Source organism: Rhinolophus hipposideros, assembly GCF_964194185.1.
Source record: "Rhinolophus hipposideros genome assembly, chromosome: 1".
NCBI lineage: Eukaryota > Metazoa > Chordata > Mammalia > Chiroptera > Rhinolophidae > Rhinolophus > Rhinolophus hipposideros.
Genome location: NC_138047.1, coordinates 36,348,900 through 36,372,999, shown reverse-complemented (window position 1 = coordinate 36,372,999; position 24,100 = coordinate 36,348,900). Strand labels below are relative to the sequence as shown.

General features: G+C 42.4%; 1 protein-coding gene and 1 pseudogene across 14 annotated transcripts in view; both read right to left on the bottom strand.

Annotated features, from left to right (window-relative positions):
- Positions 1 to 24,100, bottom strand: part of APBB2 (amyloid beta precursor protein binding family B member 2) — a 335,703-nt gene that overhangs the window by 82,379 nt on the left and 229,224 nt on the right. For 11 of the 13 annotated variants that reach the window (XM_081059386.1, XM_081059391.1, XM_081059395.1 and 8 more), the window contains 3 exons: positions 14,709 to 14,771; positions 14,238 to 14,323; positions 14,083 to 14,143 (listed from right to left, as the gene is read on the bottom strand). In XM_081059386.1, the coding sequence (XP_080915512.1) occupies positions 14,083 to 14,143; positions 14,238 to 14,323; positions 14,709 to 14,771 (210 nt within the window). The remainder of the gene's footprint in view (positions 1 to 14,082; positions 14,144 to 14,237; positions 14,324 to 14,708; positions 14,772 to 24,100) is intronic. The other 2 variants (XM_081059387.1, XM_081059388.1) reach the window with 1 other exon arrangement.
- Positions 16,528 to 22,358, bottom strand: LOC308502156 (methylmalonic aciduria type A protein, mitochondrial-like; annotated as a pseudogene). Its single transcript has one exon. The product of its transcript is annotated as a methylmalonic aciduria type A protein, mitochondrial-like (transcript).

The following is a 24,100-nucleotide window of genomic DNA, read 5'->3' as shown; positions in this document are numbered from 1 at the left end:
TGGTAGACGTTAGCTCTAACCATCATCATCATCAGGACTGACTGTACTGTTTATTGTTGTCTTATAAGAAAGGCTGTACTGCGCTACTCACCAAGAAACGAAAAATCTGCAACTTTTTACCAAGTGTCTGAGATGAACTCGGTGAGCTTGTCAAGTACGAAGACCTCAATTAAAAGCACTGCTGGTAAGAGCCCTAAAGAAAGCATTTCACGGACCAGTAAACCCCCACCTGAGAGCATTCCCCAGAACTGCTGCTAACAAGAATGAGGTCTACCTTGTGTGACGTGGGGTGGGCACAAAGGGCCTCCGAGTGAGTAAAAGGCCATCATTAAACGGAAATCTTTACCACTTACCAAAGTGGTCCCTGACCACCTGGCGCTTCCTGTGAACAGGAAGCTGAAGTGAACATGCATATGTGCTCTTCCAAGACATAAAGAGCAATTCATGAAGAAAGAAAAACGTTTAAGGAGTCGTTTTCAAGAATGTGCTTTAAATTCGATATACTGAATTCTTAGGGTAGGAATACATGTACACAGAGCTGAGATTTTCAAAAGGAGGACATTTTCTGCCACAGACTAGAATAAAGGCTAAAAACCTAATCCCAGGGATGACAAGGCATCTGGGAAGTAGACGTATCTCGGCTTTTATCTGAAGACAGACAGATGGCAGAGACCTCTTGTGGCCTCACAAGCAGGAACAAAGCAGGTGCTGCCACCGGCAAGTGTGCATTAGAGATCTGTCAAGTTCCTGAGGTAGTGACTTTCCACTTTGTGTTTCATCTGGAGGCTGGCAGCTCTTACCCTGTATTAGCTGAACTGTGCTTCTCAAAATGCTACAAGATGTGTTTCTATTTGAATAGCTTTGGCCCCTTTCAACTTACATGGTTGCTTTCTGTTCCAAGTAGGTAATACACCCATGTCTCAAGTGGACTCATGTTTCAAGGAAAGATGAACAGAAGGAGCCTTAAGGAAGCCCAGTACCCTCATAAACTGGAAACTACTCTAAGAACAAGCAGGACTGATCAACCCTGGTGATCATACAAAATAAACAGGGACAGGAGGGACCCAAAGAGGGTTGGGGCAAAGCTTTACAAACAGTATACCGAGTTCACTGTTCCCAGTTCTGGGTTCACTTCCCCAGAGGAGAAGTGACTCTGCACATTGGATCCTGTCCCAAAGCCCTGAGAGGGTAATGGGGCCTAAGGAAGTAAGTGGGGTGCAGAGGCAAGCCTTGACAGAGACAAGGCACAGAAAGGAGAAGCCCTGGGTGAGAAGAATGTGTTGGGAAGGACCAGAAGGAAGGCAGGCGAGTTTTGTATTATCTAGCATACACAGCTGGCAACCTCGGCACCACGGCCCAGGGGCTTGGCCACACTGCAGACTTTTGCTGGCTCCCTGCACAGGCCAGGATTCCCAGACAAGAACCAGGCCAGAAAAGCTCTTGCTGTTGCCTGGAGTTCATTACCGCCACTTGTGGGACAGCTGGGACTCTGCCCCCGTGAATGAACCTGGGGTGGTCTAGTGATTTTGGGCAGAGATAGCTGGCCCAAGTTCAAGGAGAAGTCTCATTCCAAAAACTCATCTCCTTTTCCTAGATACTCCTAGATACTCAGTAGCTCATCTCTTAATGCTTTGCTGTTCTCTGAATTAATCCCAGCTCCCCAATTAGCCTCTGACCCCTGTTTTCAGAGCTGAACTCAAAGTTTTTCTTGTTCTCTTTGCTTGATTGATGAGGTCCATCAAGAAGAAGTGAGTTGCCCAAGGTCTCCCGGTCTATGAGCGACAGGTATGGATGAGCATGAGATCTGATTCTCAACACAGTATCCCTATGACTTCCCCCCGTGACCTCCCCCAGGAGCCACTTGAAGTCAGAAACCCTTTGTGTATGTATGTATATATATATATATACACATACATATATATATTTCATATCTCACAATGCCTTGGTAAGTGCCAAGTACATCATCAGCACTTAATATCTATTAATTTTTTCTTCTGATGAGAAGATGAGTCCTATGAATTATAAAATTATATCAAAGTTATATTATGTATAACATATATTTTATTACATTACATTATAATAAATTATAACATTATATTAATGTTCTCAGAGAAGAATGAAAAGGGTATCTGGAAGTATTTGAATGACTGTGGGGCAAACCCCAATCAAAATTTGTCTTTCTACATAGTGTATCAAGCAAGCGATGGGGCTTCAGAATTATGAGGACAATATGCAGAGTGGTGATAGTAAACTTTTCTAGGAAAAGAGAGATTAACACATGGAACCAAGGGGGCTGTGGATTCTTCATCCCTGGGGCAAAGCTTTCCAAACAGTATACTGAGGTCACTGTTCCCAGTGACCTTCCTGTGTCAACAAAGACGACTATGCCAGAGTCACCAGGTTTATTCTGTGTCCTGGTTATGATTCTGTCTATGAATCGCCATCTTTGAAACTTATTCCATGACAGTGCATTAGAGCCTCGACCATCCCATTTTTCAAATGGCTTTGGGAAGAGCTTGTACATCGTGAAGGAGAGGATGGCAGTTCACACTTGAGCACATAAAAGAGGACACAAGATAATAATTATTTTTACGTCTTCAGAATACCTTCACTTATTAACAATGTGGTATGCCCAGTGCTGGCCAGGCCACATTATCTTAATTTTACACAGCTTACTCTGGTGAGAAAGGGAACTAGCTTCACCGGGTCCATCAGCACCCCGCTACACAGCTATCCAGCACTGCCACACATGTGTGTCTGCAGACTTTACATCTTTCACAGGGAGAGGTCCGCAGGGAACTTCAGAGGAATGGGAAGATGTGCCGTATGTAATGCAATGCCAAAATATGCTGTGGACCACAGGGAAATTTCTCAGCTTCCTGTGTCAACAACCCCTTCCCCATGTTAACTGTTTAATAAGTTAAAAAAAAAAAAAGACTTTTGGAAAAATGTTTTATAGGTGCTGCATTATTTATCAGCAGTCTTATTCTTTGACATTAAGAGTGCTCTAATGCTGTTAAAGGCAGCAGGCCAGGGGCTGCTGCAATCCCTCTTGTTGGCTATCCTTGTAACTCTGTAAAAATCACTGCCAACGTAGGGGAGAAATAGCAGACCAAGATACGAAGCAAGCAGGTGACAGTTTCCTGCAAAATGGGGCAACTTTGAAGTCTATTAATATTTACAGAGACCTTTGGGGTAAGTTGTGGGGTTTTTTTTAGCTAGTATAAAGCCCCTGGTGTCTAAAAGCCCAAATCTCTTTAATCAGGACTCTGGTTAGGGCTTCAACCATGGGCACTAGGAAAGGAAGACTTGTATTACTTGAACATCTTTATCCACTCATCCATTGACAGACACCTAGGTAGTCAATTAAAATTATTAATGTGTTATTATTGCCTAGTGAACTGATCTCACACATTGCCTTCTCACACATGAAGCAACTGAAATTCCATGTCAGTCGCAAGTTATCTTTTCCTTTAATTCCAGTCACATTGTAACTATTGTTCTTAAAAGAGGTTCCATTTTTCTCGGCTGTGTTATTCTCTTTAGCTCCCCTCCCCAGTCTGCTTGATCTCATATCACCTTCCAGGTAATAGCTGTTGAAGAAATATATGCCAAATGAATGGCTGGAGGAATCCATGACAACTGTTGAGAACTGTCTCTCTAGGTCTCAGTTTAGAAACTGAAACTATGGGAGCCCGCCTGTGAAAATGATTTCCTCATAAGCAGTAGAGGCAGGAGCAGAGGAAGCACTCAGGCTCTGATCTCTGCGGCTTCACAGTGAGGAGATTTTAAATAGAAGTCCCAGCAGTGAGGCTGATCTAAAAGGGCTCAGCATTGGAGTTATCCAAATAGTGCTCTAGGAGGACCCATCATTTCTATATAAATTGTATTAACTGCAAATAAATAAGATGTGTGCATTGCGACCTCAACACTGGTGCTGGTTTGAAGTTCTCAGTCAACAGCCCCAAGAGAATAAGGCCTAATGTCTGTTGGCAATTTTCCAGGCAGCCTTGGAATGCCAGCTTCAGGATGCCCAGGTCTTGGCCAGCTGGCCCTTCCTGCAGGACCCAGCCCTGCTAGACGAATGCACCGCTGCTGCTCCTGCCTGAGGCCCCTCTGCTCTGTGACTATTCATGGCCCAGAATTCTCTGCCAGATCCCACAGGGCCAGGTTCACGCATCTTCTGCTTCTGCATTCCATCACCTCACCTGTTTCCTGCTGCCTTCCTTCAGGGGAAGAGGGAAACCTGCCTTGACTTAATTAGCCTTCCCAGGCATCTGCCACCACAGGGTGCAGCTGCCAACAGTGTGATAATAATGCATCTCATTTCAATAGCACCCTTCCAAACCCTGGGGCTCACATGGCTGCCAATTCCTTGACTGCTCATTCAGGCAAGTGTAGTGACCAGAAGTTAATAAGGGAAAGGAAGCCGTGATTCTGCCAGGAGCATGCATTATGTTGGGCTGTGTTGGCAAATAAAGGGAGGAAAACAGTTTTACAAACATAAAAGCTGTCCTCTGGGCTCGGAGACAAATAAGCATCTGAGGCCAATGGCTCAGAGATCAGGAGGCAGTGAGGGTCAGCTCTGCTCAGAGAAAAACAATGCTGGACCAGGGGCAGGAAGCCCGGCCCTGAGTCCTGTTCTTCTAAGAGCCGCGATGCATTCCTGGGCAGATCACATGGCCCATCCGTGCTCCTTCCACTTCTTCTAAGGCTTGAATGAGATGGTCCCTCTTGTCTCTGTGAATGTCAACCTGAAAGCCATGCATAATAGGACGGATTGCGTTCTTCCAGGACGTGGTATGTTCGTCACTGGCTCTGTGCCTTGGTTTCTTGATGCAACTGTGTTAATAACGATCTCTTCACTAAGGACATTTTCGTTGAGTGACTGAAACGTGGGGATGACATTTGTTGCAGATTATATGTCCCAAAGATAGCCACAATGAAGCCTCCCATCCTACGTGCAATCTGCAATGTGACCTTGCCACTCTCCCTCAAGAAATGGAGTCCATGTCTCCGCCTCTGGTCTGGTCTGTGAGCTCTCTAAACAACAGAATATAGAGGTATCTCGGTTTTCGAATGTCTCCGTTGGTGAACATTTCCATTTACGAACACCGTAAATTTTATGGATCTTTGGTATCATTAGATAGTAAAATTCATGCTAAATTTGCAGTTTTAGGGGTTGATTTTAAAGGTCTGGAATGGATTAATCCATTTTGCATTACTTTCTATGGGGAAACCGTGCCTTGGTTTTCAAACGTTTCAGAACTTGAATGGTCTTCCAGAACAAATTGCGTTCGAAAACCGAGGTACCACTGTACAGCCAAAGTCATGCAGCGCCATTTCTAGGAAGAGCTTTGTCTCACCCAGTGGCTTCAAATTCCTGCTCCTTGGAAGCCAGACACCACATGAGAAGTACCCCTGCCTACCCAGCGCCCACCACTGTGAGAAGCTCAAGCCATTCAGAGACGCCCTGGAGGGTGAGATGCCACATGGAGCTAGAGAGGCTAAGGCGCAAGGGACCGCCAGGCACATAAGTGAGGAAGCCATCTTGGAAGTGGATCCTCCAGCCCCAGCTGCCCTCATGTGGATCAGAAAGGAACTGCACTCCTGAACTCTTCCAAAATTTCACAAAATCATGAGCAAAATAAATGGTTAAGTTAAGCTACCCGGTTTTGGTATGGCTTGTTACATAATACATAGGATTAGATAACAGAAACAATGTTATCTGCAGCATTGGACAGATAAGGATGGGACTTATCTTAATAGATCTGTCCCTAAAAGCATTTGCTGAAAATGAACACAAAATTACGTATAAAATTATTTTTAAATCTTCTGCACTTACATTTACAGAAAGGGGGAGAATCACTAAATCCCGTTGCAATACAAGTACACTCATTAGCTTAGGCTTCCTCTCCTTTGGGGAAACCACATGAGCCACCCTTTACTCCCAGCCAGGGTGGATGCCTTTGGCACAGCCTCCATTCATGACACAAAAGCTCAGCATTTAGCACAGCGCACTGAATTTGCCCGTTTGCCATCTGTCCCTTGAAGCAGGGGCATATCTATTCCCTTTTGTAACAGGAATAATAGTAATGGCTAATGCATGAAGAATGCTTACTGTGTGCCAGGGCAGTTCTAGGCACTTGATATATACTTTATCAATTCACCTTACATTTACAGTAGCCTTGTGAGGTAGATACTATCATTATCCTCACTCTACAGACAAGGAAACTGAGGTACAGAGAGGCTAAGTAACTTGCCCATGACTGAGTAACTTACACAGCTAGTAAGTTGCAGAGTTGGCTTTGAACCCACAAAGCCCTTTGAACCCACAAAGCCCTTTTCCCTTCCTGGTCTGGGTCCAGGGCCCATTACATCTCACAGCCTCTTCTTTAGTATTAGGCATTTCAATAAACGTTTTTAACAAATTAATGAATCTACAAGAGAAATTGAATCCAAACTTCCCACACAGTGCAGGATTTCTGAAAGAAAAAAAAAACCCTGTGCCTCATGAATAAAAGTCAATTATAAGAACTACATGCAGACATAAAATTCCATATAAATGCTAAGTAATGATAATGAATTTGCTACACAGACCAGAAATAAATCCGAATGAGAAAAGATACTCCCTTTCCCTTCCGATTTATCTATTAGTGCTAATCTAGTCAGTAGTCACTAATATAATTTCTTCATGAAAATCTATGCTAATAGGAACCAAGGGAGAGCACAGATAAAGCTCACAGATGAATATTAGAATCTCATGCTCATTCACCATTCATTTCAGAAAGTTCCTCTATCAAACCTACTAATCCACTGATTTGTATCGTCTCCTTACTCTTTCTCTCCATCTGGGGCAGGTTATAACAAAAGAGTAAGGAGACAAACAAAGCTTTCACAAAATCCAGTGTCTGAATAAAAAGAAATCTGTAAGCAGTGAGGACTGGGTGCAAAAGACCATAAAAGAACTGGAAGGTTTGTGTACAAAGACTATGTCTACCGTGTTTCCCTGAAAATAAGACCTAGCAGGACAATCAGCTCTAATGTGTCTTTTGGAGCAAAAATTAACATAAGACCCGGTATTATATTATATTATATTATATCATATCATATCATATCATATTATATAAGACCCAATCTTGTAAAATAAGACCATGTCTTATATTAATTTTTGCTCCAAAAGACGTATTAGAGCTGATGGTCCGGCTAGGTCCTATTTTCGGGGAAACACAGTACTTCCGGGCAGAAGATACACGAAAATCATGCCTCATTTATCAGGTTTCAAACTTTTAAGTGTTGCTACTCAAGGTGATACTTGTAGATCAGCAGCAGCAGCATTACCTGAGAGCTTAATAGTAATGCAGTTCCTTGTCCTGCCCCAGCCCAACTGAATTTTCCACCATGTGCAGGAAAGTTTGAAGCACCTGCAAAGGACTGGGCCACGTGAGGTGATGGTGAGAAGAAAGAGGGAGTCTGTCTTGGAGGAATGAGGCTCCGGTTCTCTCGCCATGCTGCCTCCAATGTCTCTGCTACCTTCACCTAAATACCGAGGTAGCCAAAGTGACCTCCCAGCTTAGGGCAGCAGTGACGGGGAGTGGGCGGGCAGGACACTTTCCTGGCCTTGGAGTCAAATGCTTGAGTTCTAGTCCCGGTTCCACCAGTTACTAGCTGCGTGATCATCTAACCTATTCAAAGCATCTGTTTTTTAATCTATAATATGGGGGAAATAAGATGAAGTCTGGTGTTTGGAGGAGAAATGCCTGTAAGTGCCTGTGCGCAGGGCACAGGCAGAGTGTGTGTTCAGAAAAGGGAGCCAGCGACCCGTCTCTAGCCCTGGGGAGTACTCCAGAGGAAATCACTCTTTCTTTCCTTCTCCAGATCTGACAGGAGATCTGGCTGAACTATTTCATCTCCAGATGCCATAGATCAGAATTACTACATTCCATTCTGCATCTTAAAATCTCTCAGAACCAGAAGTGACTTCTGAGATGACATTTAACATATAACAGAAACCCAGAAAATTTAATGCTTGGGATGATATAATCTTCCTTACCCAGTTTCTTCATTATGGATTTCAAAGACCAGTGTTCCAAATGCAGTTCTAAAACCCTCTCCTCATAAATATCCTGAAAATGATTTGTTATTCACTGAGGGAAGATAGGATGGGTTAGTCAGAGGCTCAGAAGACCCACTTTTGAGTGCCATCTCCTCTGCTAATCGTGTGACTCTAGGAATTATTTACCTAAACAATCTAGGACTTGCTTTCCTTCACCTGTAAAGGAGGCCCATTAGATCATCTCTACCATCGCTTTCAGCTGTAAGCAACTCACATTCCAAACAAGGTGTAGCTATTGCCCATTTCTTCACAGATGTAATTTTCAATATCGTCCACAAGGTGGCAGAACATCTCCTTTACAGAAGTGCAAGCAGAGTGAAACAAAGGATGGGCAAGAACTCTAAGAAACTAGTATTAATACATATTTTCCAAAGCATTAAGATTTTTACAATAAGTGTAAAATTTTATTTTAGTGTTGATTATTCTAAGCAAGTATTTGGCCAGCAATGTGCCACAGGACACGAAAAAAAGTGTTATAGAACTAAATTTGGATTTTAAGTTATTAAAATAGGATAAGCACGGGGGCAGACTGTAAAATAATGGGAATTGAGAGATGCAAGCTAGCTGACCATCCAGATATGGCAAGGAGTTGCCTTCTTGACAAATGAAGCATGAGAGGCAATTATCTACAAAAGGTTTGAACATACAGAATATTTTCAAGAATGGAAAAGTGACACAAAATAGACAAAGAAAAAATGATTAGAGAAAACTATTTAAGATTGTAATAATGAATAAAGTTTCAAATTTAAAAATGCATAGGGATGTAAAACAATGTGGTATCCTGAATGACATCCCGGAACAGACAAAGGACATCAGAAGAAAAACTGGTAAAATCAGAATAAAGGATTTAGTTAAGTTTTGTACTGATGTTAATTTCTTAGTTTTGACAAATGTGCTGTGGCTATGTAAGTCAGGACCTTAGTGCAAGCTGGGTGAAGGGTAAGAGAACTCTCTGTACTATCCTTGCAACTTTTCTGTAAATCTAAAGATTATTCCAAAATAAAATTTTTATTCTAAAGAATACATAGAAAAACAAGAGGAAAAAATAGTCAAGAATGGTCAGAAACGCAGTTTTGTAAAAAAAAAAAAAAATGTCCTGTCTCAATGATAATTTAAGAAGGGGAAATTTTAAACTAGGAGGTAGTAGCCCACATGCAATAAAACAAAGATGAATCAATAAAAATGACAAAGCCTAGAGAGTGGGCGGTGGACAAAGATATACTCTAGGATATTACTGATAGAATTATATGCTGCTGTAGTCTTTCTGAAAAGCAATTTTCAATAAGTGACAGAAGCCATAAACTGATAGCCTTTGACCTGGTAATATCAGTTTTAGCAACCCATATCAAAGCAACAACTTAAAAGAAAAAAAGTCATCTATTTTATGAAGTTGCAGTTCTGCTCTGCAGTATTGGTCATTGTTTCTGTGGCCACTGGGTGCCTAGACGGATTATAGTACTATGAATTACATGGACTAGTAGAAGGGAATTAAGAATGACAAATCTGAGAATTGTGGAAAGGAACGTGTAAAATAATTTTTAAAAAGCTCATTATATGCAACGGAGTATCTTAGATTTGGTCCTGGAACAGAAAAAGGATAGCAGTGAAAAAAATGGGAAAATGTAAATAAAGTCTATAGTTCAGTTAATACCGTGTTTCCCCCAAAATAAGACCAGATCTTGTATTAATTTTTGCTCCAAAAGACGCATTAGGGCTTATGTTCAGGGGATGTCATTCTGAAAAATCATGCTAGGGCTTATTTTCTGGTTAGGTCTTATTTTCGGGGAAACATGGTAATATGGTATCAATATTAACTTCCTAGTTTTGACAATTGTACCATGATTGTGAAGATACCATATTATTAAGGAAACCTACGTGAAGGACAGATTGGAACTCAATCTTTGTCACTCTTTTATAAATCTACAATTATTTTAAAATAAAAAATTAAAGAGCTCAGAATTATACACAGACTCATATTGCTGTCAACTACAAAAATATTTATTGTATAGAAAATTAGTTAGGCTTGAAATACATTTTCAGAGTTATAAAAATACTTTGCTCTTTGTGGGGTGGTGGAGGAAAGGGAAAAAAGAAAGGGAGGATATATTTGTGTGGTTATGTGGTCATTTTACGTTTCCATTGCTACTTAGAGGTTTCACTGAACAAATGATTATCAAGGCGTCCAGACTCAGAGTGGCTGGAGAAGATTTGGAAGTATTCACATCCTGATAGTCTGAAAATCATTTTTTTTTTTTTTTTTTTTTAGCATGCAAGTCTCCTTTAGGGAGTAAGGAAGACATTTCCTACAATAATCTTTTTAGTAATCATTCCTCAGGGACTGTATTTAAATTTTCATGGTACATGAAATTATTATTATTTCTTTTTCTAAAAAAAGGATACTTTCTGCTTATTTTGGGAGACACTCAGTCCCCTGTTCCATGGCAGGGAATACAAAGAACATAAAAGATTATCTAAAACAATAACTTCTACAGAGTTTGAACATCTGGAAAATCCTTGGTCTTGCCACTTGGCCCTTCTTATGTGTCCTTGGCAGCATTAAATAGGAAAGGAGTGATAAGAGGGCAGATAGGAGAGGAGGAAAAGGTGGTGGTGATGGGGGGCTCCTCCAAAATGGCTTCATGAAAGTCACTTCTCAACTCACGGACTTCTTCAAAATTTGTAAAAAAAAGAACTGCATTTAAGACTGCTGGATTTTAAAATAGTTGTAATTCTGAAAGAACATCTTGGCTTTCCCACAGGGTTTCCTTTGGCCCACTTCCTCTAGGAGGTGGCATGACCATGCAACCTGAGGAGGGGCACAGCAAGACACCTCAATTTCCTCAAAGGGATGTCACCCCACCATCTGCATGGTAGATTTGCCAATCACCAGCCATACAGATGACCTCCACTCCAATCCCAGCTTTCTCCTGCTCTGGGCCCAACCTTTATCATAAAAGTAGTTGGAATTATACTACTGATGGATAGTTTGAAAAAAGCTGCCTCCATTCCACTTCTAGAGTCTAGCCTTATCTCTGCCTCAAGTTGGGGCAGAAAGCTGGTCCACATTGTCATAATATATTCCACTGACTTACTGGAAATGAGTTTTGCTTGGGTGTTTGTCCTTTTCTTCCAATGAGTAATGCTATGAAATACCAGCTGGAAAAACCCAAATTTCTCTTTATCTAAAAATATTTGGAATGTTGTTGAGGACACCGATCACATTATTTGCTGGTAGCCCCTAAGTGAGGCTCCAAGTGAGACATTTCTCTAGATATCCTAGCGAGCACAGGCTCTGGAGCCGCACAGCCTGAATTCAAATTCTGACTCTACTACTCACTAGCCGTCAAACTTTCTATGCCTCAGTTTCCTCATCTGCAATATGGAGACAGTGATACTTGGCCCACTAAATTTTTGTGAGGATAAGAGTCAACAGAAATAAAGTCTTTAGGAGAATGCCTGGCAAAAAGTTAGCACTGAAATATTAATTATTACAATTATTTTATAATGAAGCAGTAGAAAGACCGTTCCATTCCATAAGGAACTGGGACGCTCCCGCCTTATACACAGTGTGATTCGTATAAAGTAGGGTTCAGAAACCTCTCAACATGCCTGAGCTCCTCAAAAGTGACAGTGATTTTCTGTAACATTGGGGACCTTCAGACTCTAGGGTGGGCAGGGTAGGTAGAAACATGTATACTTTGCAGAAAAATCCCTTCAAGATTCTGAGTTGCGCTTCCATGGATTCGTGCCATTCACCCTCAGTGGAAACACACAGATGCACTGATCATTCCCTTCTATTTTCTGCACCTTTTAAAGAAAATGTTTGTTCTCATAAGTCTTCTCAGATCTTTTATGGAACAAAGTAGGGGATACAATCAATAATACAATACACGCACTTAGCATAAACTAAGTATAACTTCAGTAACCTATGACCAAGCTGAGCCTACTTATTAACACAAGCAAATTCATAACAGGTACTGGCATAGGTATGCTGGCCATAGAAAGGTGGCAGATAAAGAATTCGGTAGGCAATACAACTGGGACAAAGCACCCACGTAGGTAATATTTCACCCAGGCCTCCTATTCCTGGTCCCAATTCCATCTGCATTCTGGGCATCACCTTCCCCGCCCATTCTTGTGAATTTCACATGGTGGCTTTATGGACATCACTGCCCCAGCCCTGACGGGTACAGAAAGATACTGCTGCTGCTCGCCCCTCCTCCTCCAGCCTGTACTGACAGCCCTGGTAAAACACCTGGTAGCAAAGCACATTTGATTCACAACCCACCTTCCTGTTTTACTGCATCCCTTCCTTGCCATAAAATTCATCTTTAAAGGTCAGCATGAGAGCCACAGTCCAAGGACTTGTTCAGAAAACCACTGGCTCTGGAGCAGCTTTCATCTGATTAGGCTGTGCTTAGAATAAAGCAGAGCTGACCAGGAGCAGCAGAGATTTCAACTGCAAGCCCTGAGAGTCTTACAGAACCGATGGCAATATGGCAGTTTGTGGCAAAGGAGCCAAGGTTTAGAACCTGTGTGGTATAACTAACAACTACGAAGGGAACCGATTTGCTGTCTTATTCATAGACAAAGATCTGCTTTGGGATTCAGAAAAAACACCTAGAGCCAGCTTCATAATTTGCAAATGCAAATGAAATATGCACAATGAAAATACACAGCCCCTTGTTCAAAAAGCAGAAAAAAACAATGCTGCAAAAGGTATTAAAACATGGAACTTTCCCCTTTCTTCTTCATTCTCTCTCGACTTGTTATGGTATTTTTAACTTGTTATTTAATGTCATGCTCCCTCATACATGGGGATACTTACAGGGTGCGTGCAGACCATCACAGGTGCCAAGGGGTCCTGCCCACCCCCATCAGTTTTTGGGCTCCCCCTTCCACCAGCTGCTAGATGAATGCACCATGCCCTGACCGGGGGTGGGAAAATTGAGTCAGGAATCCCTCTTTCTCATGGATTCATCCTTCTCCCGCTATCAATCCACAGCAGATGGGTGACCCTCAAGTTTATTGCAACATCTGTGCTAGGACACATTAGGTATCCAGATTAAGGGTAGGTGGGCCTCACCCCCACTGAGTCACCCCCTAAACACCCCATGTGCAGTCAGCCTGGGCTGCGCAAGCCACTTTGACGTTCAACATAGTGGAGCTTGTGTGCCCAGCACCAACCCTCCCCATGCTTACCCCAGGCCCCTACCAGGGTGGAAGGCTGGGTGGGGACAGGGGTAGGGAGGTCTGGCAGGGCCTGAGGTGTCACAGAGTCAGGGAATGGGCAACTGAGCACCACCTGGGGAAATAGAGAAGCGGCAGGACTGTGCACGAGCAAGGCTCTGATGCCCTGGTGCATACACTGTTGCCCCACTGGGCTTCACTTAATAAAACTCAAAGTCAAAGATAAAATGAAGAATTTCAAGGAGGCGGCGACTGCATAGCATTAAACCCGCGGCCTGGGGCCTTGATTCTCAGCACTGGGCCCTGTGCAACGGCATCACCGCGTGCCCACAATGCTGGCCCCGCTGGTACCCCCCCAGAAGCCCAGAAGCAAAGGTTCATGCTCACTTTCCATCAAACCATGCCGGCATTTATGACAGGAATGGCAAAGAGGTTTTACCTTGCATAGGTATGAGGCTGCCCTGGAGAAGGTGGAGGTGAAGGGTCTCTGCAAAAGCCTTCTGAAACCCATCCCATCAAATGGTAATTTTAACTTATTACATTGTGCAAAGAATTAATGTTCTGAGATACAGGCAGAGTCATGATGATTACAGAAATCCTCTGAAACCTAACTTGGCCTAGAGAGTGCAGGGAGATTAGGAAAGAGAGAGGATTGAGGGATAATAACTTAATAAATGGATCTGGGTAGGTGGTTTGTAAAAACTGGGCCATTATCCAAAGTCATTATTTTGATGTGAGACTATCACCTGGCTGTTGAAAGCATGTTTCTTACAAACCTTGGCTTCTGGGTCACTGTTGATACTACAAGAATCTTCATCATCAGCATGTGGGGCATTTCTAGAAAGAAAAAGAGAAAACTGGACTTAGAATTCTATTGCACACTCTGGTGGCACAAAGTCACATATCACGGTCAGTCCTTCTAAAGCCCTACCTGAGTTTCAAAGATGCATAGCGTAGCGTTGCTCCTTCAAACTCCTTTAGACTGGGGTCTGGGTTAACTGTGGCTGCATGCAAATCCTAGAGGAAAATAGACGCCTGTTACTGGAGAATGGGCGTGGGTCCACGACATGGCCTCAAGTGTCACGGGGGAGAAAAGTCCTCCCAGCCCGCGGCAGAGAGTGCATGTGAGCTTAGACAGAGAAAGGCATGCAAGGGCTGCTGGATGCTGACTGGTGCAAGTGCCGCCGCTTACAAGACAACAGGTAACCTGGGGCCATCAGCTGGAGGTCATTCCCAAGTCAAAAAAGAGGCAACATGTGTGTAAGCTGGGCAGCCCTAGCAAGAAGCCCCATCACTCTGTCCCTGCAAAATGCATGATGGTCACAAAGAAGAAACAGATACAGCCACAGCCATGCAAAAAGGACAAACTGTTAAATGGTCTAAAAGCTGACCATATACTTGCCTTCCAAATGTCACTATTAATCTTTCCCCCATTCAGAACAGCAAAATCACTCCATGGCTGTTTCTAGACATATAATTATTCACACAGGAAAAAAGCACATTGATTTAAAAAAAGAAAAGGAAAAGAAAGGGAAAGAAAAAAGGAAAAAAAAAAACAACACAAGACACTGTCGTTAGCATTGATAGTCACAGGATGGGTTAGGGAACAAATTTATTCTAACTGCGACTTCTTAGCTCCCTCTCTCTAGATCTTGATTCTAAAGACTAGGCAGGAGGAAAGAGATGGTGTTTTACTTACCAAAACAAATGACTGAACATCATTAACAGACAGAGAAGTTATTTTCTAAGTGTGGTCTTAAAAACAAACAAAATGCTTCCAAATATTAAATGCCTAGCATACCTAATTCCATAGGAACCTTTTTTTACTCCTATTAACCGAACAGAACTGTTTTCTTGAGGTCGGGGTAGAATTAGGGATGATACTTGTCAAGATGCTGGGTTGGAAACTGAGGAATGCCCATTGGCTGTGGGCATAAAAAGCTGCAGGATCAAATTATTTCCACTTTAAAGAAAAAAGGACAATGAAGGGGAAAGACAGTTAATAAGGAACACAGCCTGACATCATCTTACTGAGATTTAACCTAACAAAAATAGACCTGAATAATCTAATGTAAATTCTTCTAATTCATAAAAAGCTCTACTTCCTTGCCACCCAAGTCTCTTCATAAATTAATATCGGATCACAAAATGACTTTCTAAACATAATTATAGGACAAAGCACAAAGCCTTGCCTTGTTGGTAGAACTCTAACAATAGATCTTTGAATTTAAACAACTTTCTTCACCTCAGCCAACAAGGAAACAGTTTTTTTCTTTTTTTTTCTAACTAGATTGAGTGAACATTCAAATATTTTTCATCTACAATTTGGGGAAATAATACTAATAAAACTCAGGGACGCTTATAAATTTGTTGCACTGACTTGTCCGGCAAAAATCTCTTTTCTCTGATAACAAACCAGTAATAAAAACTTTTCAACTAAGTAACTTTCAAAGTGCTTTGCAAATGATAAGGGAACATTGACCCATAACTTTTGCTCACAACATTAAGACAATTTTTGAAATAACTCAAAGCAGAAGAAGCTAAGTTCAAACGCCCCGTGTGTTAAAAGATGCATTTATCTAACTTGGTCGGACCCTATGATTCACTATTACTCTTGCACAGGTATTGCTGCATTCTTTTTTTTGGATGAGGCACCTGAAATGCGGTAGTTTTAAAAATAAAACTTAGACGACTATATTTGTTTATTTAAAATAATCTAGTTTATCAAGTAGAAGAGCAGAAGTGCTGCCCAGCCCCCTACTTCTCTCCTTATTGCATCCCCAAAGGCAGGGTTCAGTTTTCCCTCAGGAGTAAATTAATCACATAGGAGCGTCTTCACCTGTTAGCTGAAGGGACCTGTGAACCCCCTGAAATAAGTGGGGTTTTGTGCATCTATGTTTTCCTGGGGAGATGATCCCCAACTTTTCTCATATTTTCAGAGAGGCCAGTGACCAAAAAAGGTTTAGAGTCACCACTGTAGGAGTAGAAATAAGTAAGTACTCAGGATAAGGACCTGAAATATCAAGTAGAAAATAAAATTTTAAGTTAAAATTTCTTTAAAATAAAAAAAAAATCATATTTAGCCCCAAACCATCATTGTTTCCATGTGAGCAATAGTTGGTTTTCATTTAAGTTGAATTTGAAAAAGAGTTATCAGATAATGAATTAGGAAGACTAAAGTAATTTTTTTTGTGTGGAGAATTTTTTTTTTTTTTAAAGGGTGGGTATTTGACAAAAGGAATCTGAAATCAGAAATTATACTCAAGAGACACTGTGTTGGGAAAGGACAGCGTGAAAAAATGGAACTATATAAAACAAGTATTCAGAAAAATCTTTAGCATTTAATAAAACAGTTCTAAGTGTGTGTGGCTTTAAAAAATTTCTTTTAATGTATTTACTCTATGGACAAAGGGGTCCTTGTAAAGTAAAAGTTGATTATAATTCTAAGACTGCATGAATTTAGCTTTTAGGCTATGGAGACATGAGTCAGCTGGCAAATTTCCAACAATCACTTTTTACAGATTTACATAAACAAAGGCCCTATACAGTGACTTTGTGAAAACTTAAAATAACATGGGTGCTCCTAAAAAAACCCTTTAGCACAAAAATCAAGCAAGGAAAAACAGAAACTTATACTTTACATTACGATTAGGTCAAAGACCCTTTTTTCCCCCATCTATATTTAAAAATATTCATTTAAAAATTTTTTTCTCTCCAATAAGTGACCACAATTTTCTTTTTCAAATTAAGGACAATGAAAGACAAACACAATTCGTTTTAAATTTTAAGAACTACATATTCCATTTATCTGTTCTTTTTTTCATTAAGAAGAGAGAATACAACATTTTTGTTAATACATTTAAAAAAAACCCAAAACAACCCAAACAAGCTTCTTTGGTTCTACAGAAAGTCGCAGCCACCCCAGTCTGTAGTCTGGGTAGTGGGAGAGATAAAAGAAGAGAGAAAGAGAAAGACAATGAGAGGGAAAGGCAGGTGGGCCAATATGCCTCAGGAAAAACGCAGACTCAAGATAGGGAACAGGGTAGTAAAGGAAGAACAGAGCCGTCTTTCATGAGCCATGGCCTCCTAACTGATAATCTTTCCAGAAATGCAGCTGAGTGGCATTCTGGTGCCACTCAGAATCATAGCTGGGGATATACTCTCCTGGTGCTTGCCTTGACCTTGCCCAGGCATGGTGATCATGCTTGGTTCTGGGACAGCCCTGGAGCCTTAGCTCCTCAGAGGCAGTGTGTCTGCAGGAACTGACCCTGCGCCTGGAGCCTGGCACCTGGTGCCTTTTGTGACCACACAGCAGAAGCTGTGTGAGGGTGGACTCACTAAGTGAATTCAACTGCATAACCTTGATGACTGAGAGCTTTCTTTTTCTCCCAGATATCTCTTCTAAGATCTTGGAACGGAATTCTACAGATCAAACAAAAAGGGTGCACTGCCCTTCGGCTGCAAACAAGCGAATATTAGGGTTATTCTTGAAGACGGGCTCTGAAGGGCTGGGACAGTCCCTAGGAAGCACTAAGAAAGTCTCTATGAAGCGGTATCAAAAAGCAAACTGGGGAGCAAGGGTGGACGGTTGAACCTGCTGAGAAGCAGGTAGAGAAGAAAGCACTTGAATGTTCCACAGTGGCTTTGACGGAAGCTGAAATTGTATCATTTCTGTGTGCACTTCGGAAGTTCTGCTAGAAAGTCTGGGTTCAAATCCTGTCTTATCTCTCATTTGCTCTGTGACCTCAGGTCCTCATCTATCAAAAAGGGCTAATAAGACCTCCTGTCACAGGATGGACAAAGGGAGATCAAGAACGTTAGTCCTTAGCACAGAGACTGGCTACCCACAGATGCTCAGGAAATGCCAGTTTCCTTATCCTCTACTCTTTCAACGGAAAAAAATAGAAATAAAAATAAGGTCACTTGTAAGGATAAAAAGTTGGGGACTACAAAATGTTACGAATGATGTCTCTTAATCCTCTTATTATTAAGACTTGAGCTTTGGTATGTGGCGTTGATGATAAACAGCAGAGTATCTGGAATTCTGGAATTCTAAGGAACAGGCCAGGCAACGTTAACGAGCATTGTATTCATCTATGTGTGTATAGTTTTCCTTCTTTTTGAAACACTTTCAGTGTTTTGTTGGATGCAACTCTGTAAGAATAGAGTTAAGGTTTATCATACAAACACAACCCAGTGAAATAAAAAAAAAGGGGGGGCGGCCAGGTGGTTCAGTTGGTTAGAGCACGAGCTCACAACAAGAAGGCTGCTGGTTCAATTCCCATATGGGATTGTGGGCTGCGCCTCTTGCAACTAAAGACTGAAAACGGTAACTGGACTTGGAGCTGAGGTGCGCCCTCCACAACTAGATTAAAGGACAACAACTTGGAGCTGATGGGCCCTGGAGAAATACACTGTTCCCCAATATCCCCCGATAAAATTCATTATTAAAAAAAAAGGCAAACTAGTAAACAGACTGACAAATGCTTGTGCAATTAAATGTAGAAACTGTAAACCAGGGGGTAGGATCAGGGGCCCTGGGGTTCTAGTGCTGGGTCTGCCACCTCAGTAAGTCAACTAGCTCCCTCAGCTATGCAACTGGTTTATGCCTTCATTCAGCAAACACTTCATGACCTTCACCACGTACCTAGTACTGTGCCAAGTACTGGGGACACAAGATGAGATGGACAGGCCCCAAACCCACAGAAGGGAAACTGACATGCCACAAGTAATAATACTACAAAGTGACATAATGAAATAAAGTGCTTTCAGAGCAGAGGTGTGAGAGCAATGATTCACAGGAGATCCTAGTATGAGGCCAAAGAGGAAGTGACATATAGATAAAAACAGGGAGACTAGATTCCCTAGAGGACCAGCTCTTACACTGACTCAGCATAGAATCACCAGGAAAGCTTCTGAGAAAGGCATGTTCCCAGGCCCCACCCTTAGAAGGTTTAGCTCAGTGGCCTGGGGTAGGACCAAGGAATCAGCATGTACTACATATAAGTCCCAGAGGTCATTCTTGGCTCATCTAGACTGAGAAATACCGTAGCACCCACTAGACCCTCCTCGAAGGCTCTTATGAGCTCTAAAATGTCACGATAACTTGATCGGGTCAAGAAGTTCAGTAAATTTGATGATAGACTGGCCCCTCTGGGTTGCCATCTTATTTCTAAGTGTATATGGAAACCCACAGGTTCTAACGTAATACATGGATTTTGCTCCTCCTAGAGAGTTAGCGTTCAGGGCTCCGACGAACAATGCAGAAAGAGCAGAGTAAATGATGACCAAGAAGAGATCACGGTCCTGACCCACTTTCTCCTCCATATTCTTTTTTTAAGGAACTAGGAAACACCTTCAGTTGCAAAGATTATAAGGAAGATTTGCCTATGGGCTAACAGTTATTCATAAAACTATTCTGTGTGGCTCCCTCTTCTAAAATTCAACAGCCAAGTAATTTGGAACAAATCAGTGGACTCGGGGGAGATGACTATGGGCCAAATTTCAGCAGCAAATGCTTCCTGGCCAGTTTATAAACTTTCAAAAATACTGCTGGCATGTGCAGGGGAAACATTATCTGCTGCGCTTAACACTTCCCCAGTAAACTTTGGAATGTGATATGCAGAATTTTCAAACTGTAAGGAAGCCTTCAGTCCTAAACTTTTGAGAAGCTTAGTCAACAGATTTGGCACTTTTTTATTTGATTTTTTTTTTTTTAAGCCAGCATGGGGAAAAGCTGAATAAAATACGCACTTCTAACACTACATACTACAAGTTTCTTTTCTCCCTTAACATTTCGCTTTTTCTCATGTTTGCAAATTAGTTGAAATAGATTTCTATTTAGGAAGCAAAGGAATGGTGTCAGAGAAATAACCACTTCTCTTCAACTGTTATAAGCACCTGAGATCATGTTATCAAGACAAGTCATTTTCTAGAAGGCTCTACATAGGACACAGCCCTCCCTGTGGGTAAGGTAAAGAGATTCGAGGCTCTCCAAGACCCCTAATACACAGTATAGTGAAGCTTGGGGCTCAGTAGCCCTTCATTCAAGCTTGACTTCATCGACGCTTGTGACCTTGGGCAAGCTCCTTCACCTCTCTGTGTCTCAGTGCTGCCATACGTAAAAAGAGAACCACAACTCTAGTACCAGAGGCACAGGGTTTTATGAGAAGTAAGGAGATAAAGCATGAGCCTTGCACTGTACACACTGATTACCCTTAGTGCCTCTGGTTTAATATCCGTTTCAGCATCTGCATGTCCTGGGTGTATGACAGGCTGGGTCTTTTCTCCAAGTCTCCCCTTCCTCTTTTCTCTACCTCCTTACGATTTTAATTTATTGCCTTTTAAATCTGCTTGGTTCTTTGACTTAATGATGATAGCCTTATGTACAGGAGAAATGTGTATGAAGTGAAAGGTTGATCTCGAGAACATCCAACCCACATTAAAGTGCTGGATATGAGTCATTCTCCCTCTGAAACTTCAAACTACACATCCATTAACGAAGTTCACTGGAGGGATAAGACTGTCAACACAGGGCATGGTTAGCAACAGAAGAGAGGAGTGGAACCCACAGCGAGGTGGAAATTCAGGCAGGACGGGGCACAGCACAGGGTCTGGAGTCAGAGAATGGGACGTATGTGCACCCCAACACCAGAGGCGTGGTTACTCAACTGATTGAACCTCAGTTCCCTCTTTTTTTTTTTTTAACCACACAAGTGACTTTTAATATTAAAATACTTCACGAAACAATATACAAAATTATGGTATAGGATGAATTTCATTAGTCTCTGTTTTAAAAGCTTTCAACGAGTCTGCTGCTAGGCCTGGGGACAGGGCTCCACTCAGAACCTCTCTTTCCAGAAGAGGAATCTGTTCCCGGACTGTGGGGTGGGTCCTGAAATGTTCTAACACACTTTCCTGAATGAGATTCCACATCCAAACTTTCTGCTGCTTCTGTCGTCTGGCAATCAGCTCCCCACTGGCAAGCATTAAGTCCCGGAATTCTTTCATTGTATCCCACATTTCAGTGATCCCCTCTCCACTTTTGGAAGAAATACCAACTACCTTTGGTCTCCAGACTTCCGGACGCTTGGGGAATAATTTCAGCGCGCGCACATACTCCGCCTGTGTCCTCCGCTGGCACAACCAAGTCCCCGTCAGATTTAGTTACAGCTACCAGATCTGCCATCTCAATTATACCTCTTTTGATACCCTGCAACTCATCTCCTCCTGCTGGTGGCAGTAGTAAAACAAACATGTCAACCATGTCAGTAACAGCAGACTCCGAATGACCCACACCTACGGTTGCAATTAGAATGATGTCATATCCCCCTCCTTCACACAACAGAATAGCTTCATTTGTGGTTCTTGTCACACCTCCTAAAGCACCTCTAGTAGGAGATGGTCTGATGTATGCATTCATATCTCTTGATAACTCAGTCATTCGGGTTTTATCACCCAACAATGATCCACCACTAGGACAGGAAGAAGGGTCCACAGCTAGCACACATAATTTGTGCCCTCTCTCAGTGAGCATTTTTCCAAAATAGTCTATGAAGGTTGATTTTCCAGCACCCGGGGGCCCAGACAATCCCACTCGAAAGGCTCGTGGCTTTCCTTTATTTAACTGTTCTTGTTCTCTGTGATGGACCACGACTTTCTGAAGAAGCACCTGGGCTAACTCTCTTTTTCTGCTGTGAGTGGATTCTGTAAGTGTTATGGCCTCTGCTAAGCGGGCCCTTTATCCTTGGATTAAACCTGTATAAAGTTTATCCACAAATCTTTGTTCTTTATCAGAAAGTCCTTCTGTGTGTTTCTTTAAGGTTGTTTGTACACATAATTTTCTCTTTAAACCATCTGTCAGCAGCATCCACTTTGTACAATGGGGTCTAAGAGAATTAAATGGCCGAGCCCATGGGCTTCCTGATCTGAGGTGAGTACTTGAGTGCAAGGTGAAGTGGTAACATCAGAAAGGTGTTCTCAAAAGGCGTTTTAGGAAATGCCGGTGAGGATGTTGTAGCAGCACGGGAACATTCATTTTATTTGTAGCTGAAGAAAACAACGGATGCTTTTTTGGCTCAGTGTGATTTGTGATTCTCCGTTCAGGGATGGAAGTGCCCCCCTCTTTTCTTAAATAGGGAGCACAATAGCTGTCTTCTCTGCCACTCGAAGGAACAAATGAAACGACATTTATGAAAATACTCTGAACACCACAAGTCATGAAAAGCAGCTGGAAGGCTGAGTACTGGGGTATGTGAGAGTAACACTGACCCTAGGGAGGAGAAGCGGGGAGGGGGGCCATGGGAGGGACCCTGAACAGTGGAGGGGAAGGAGGAAGCAGGCATGGAGCAGGGGAAGAATAAGAAAAAGGGGGCATCAGAAGGAGGCGCAGGGACTCTAAGTGGACTCTGCCACCTGACAATTTGCCCCAGGGCCAGCCGTCCACTTGTGCTGCATTCTTCCCAAAACATGGAAACAAACAAAAGTCTACCACATTAATCAGAGAAATAAAAATCTGAGCCACAGAAACTTCAGGATGCCCTCCTTGGACTCCATCACGCCCATACTCTGGCCCTGGGAGGCAGGCTTTACAAAGGACCTCATTTCTTCCACATCTAGAAGACAAGAGATTCACTGAACAGAAACAGAATTAGTCTAATCTCCTCAACACTGGGACAGTAAGAAAGCAGAGTAGGATGAAATCCCAAAGCCAGAGAAGTCGAGTGAGAATTCTGACCTAGGAGCCAGGAACTCTGAGTTCTAGATCCGGTGTTGCCACTGGTCACTGACCTCTCTGTGACTCAGTTTCCCTGCCTATAAGGTATGGATGCTGGTATCAGATGATCCCTTCCTACCCTGGCATTCTCTGGTAATAGGGCACTTTCCATTAGTGGAAATGGCTAAAGGGGTCACAAAAAGGGAATGAAGCCCTGAAGTGGAAAATTCTAACGGAGATACCACGAGCAAAGACATACAGGTAAGGAAGAGAGAGGATATCGGTGCCTTAGCGCGAGCACAGGCTGCATCCTGGCTGGCTCAGCCTCTGGGAAGCCACTCTGTGGTCCAGGGAGAAATGCCAGGACGCACCTGGGCTGGGTCAGGAAGAGGACTCCGTGACATGCTAAGCAAAGTGAGCACCAGGGCTGTGTGGGTTCATCTTTACTCGCCTTCAGGGCACCTAATACTTGAATAAATAGGGAGAATTTGTTCAGGGAGTAGAAATATGATGCTTCAATAAAAAGTTGTCATAATCGCCTAGTGATAAGCAACAAAATCCTATGTGGTTCAGTGGAACCGAAGCATGTGCCTGACTGTCGGGGCAAAACACCAACCAACCAAGGCCCTTGTGCACCAATGAAGGTACAGCTCGCCTCAACCCATCACTTTAAAGATGGAGGATCTGAGGTCCAGGCTGCGTAAGTAAGATGCCGAAGCCTAGTAACAGAAGGATATGGTTGGAATGTAGGTTTTATTGCCTCCCAGAGAAGAACAAGTATATAATCAAAGATGTCTTTCTCTTGTGTCCTCTAAGGAAAGGTGATAATAGTTGCGAATATATAGAGAAACTTTGAAGCTTTGCAGGTAAGAGATGCAGTTCAAATGTCATCTCTGTCCCCAAAGTAAAAGAAAATGGGTTGTTTAAAGAAAAAAAGATTGTAGTCACAAAACGGCAGAAATGTCTTAGTGTCAGCAATCAAATCACTTTTCTCCAAAAAAAGGCCAATACTTCGCTGTGACCTTTTCCAAATAGAATTCTCTTGAATATTTTGTCATCAGGATTCACAAAGGTTTACT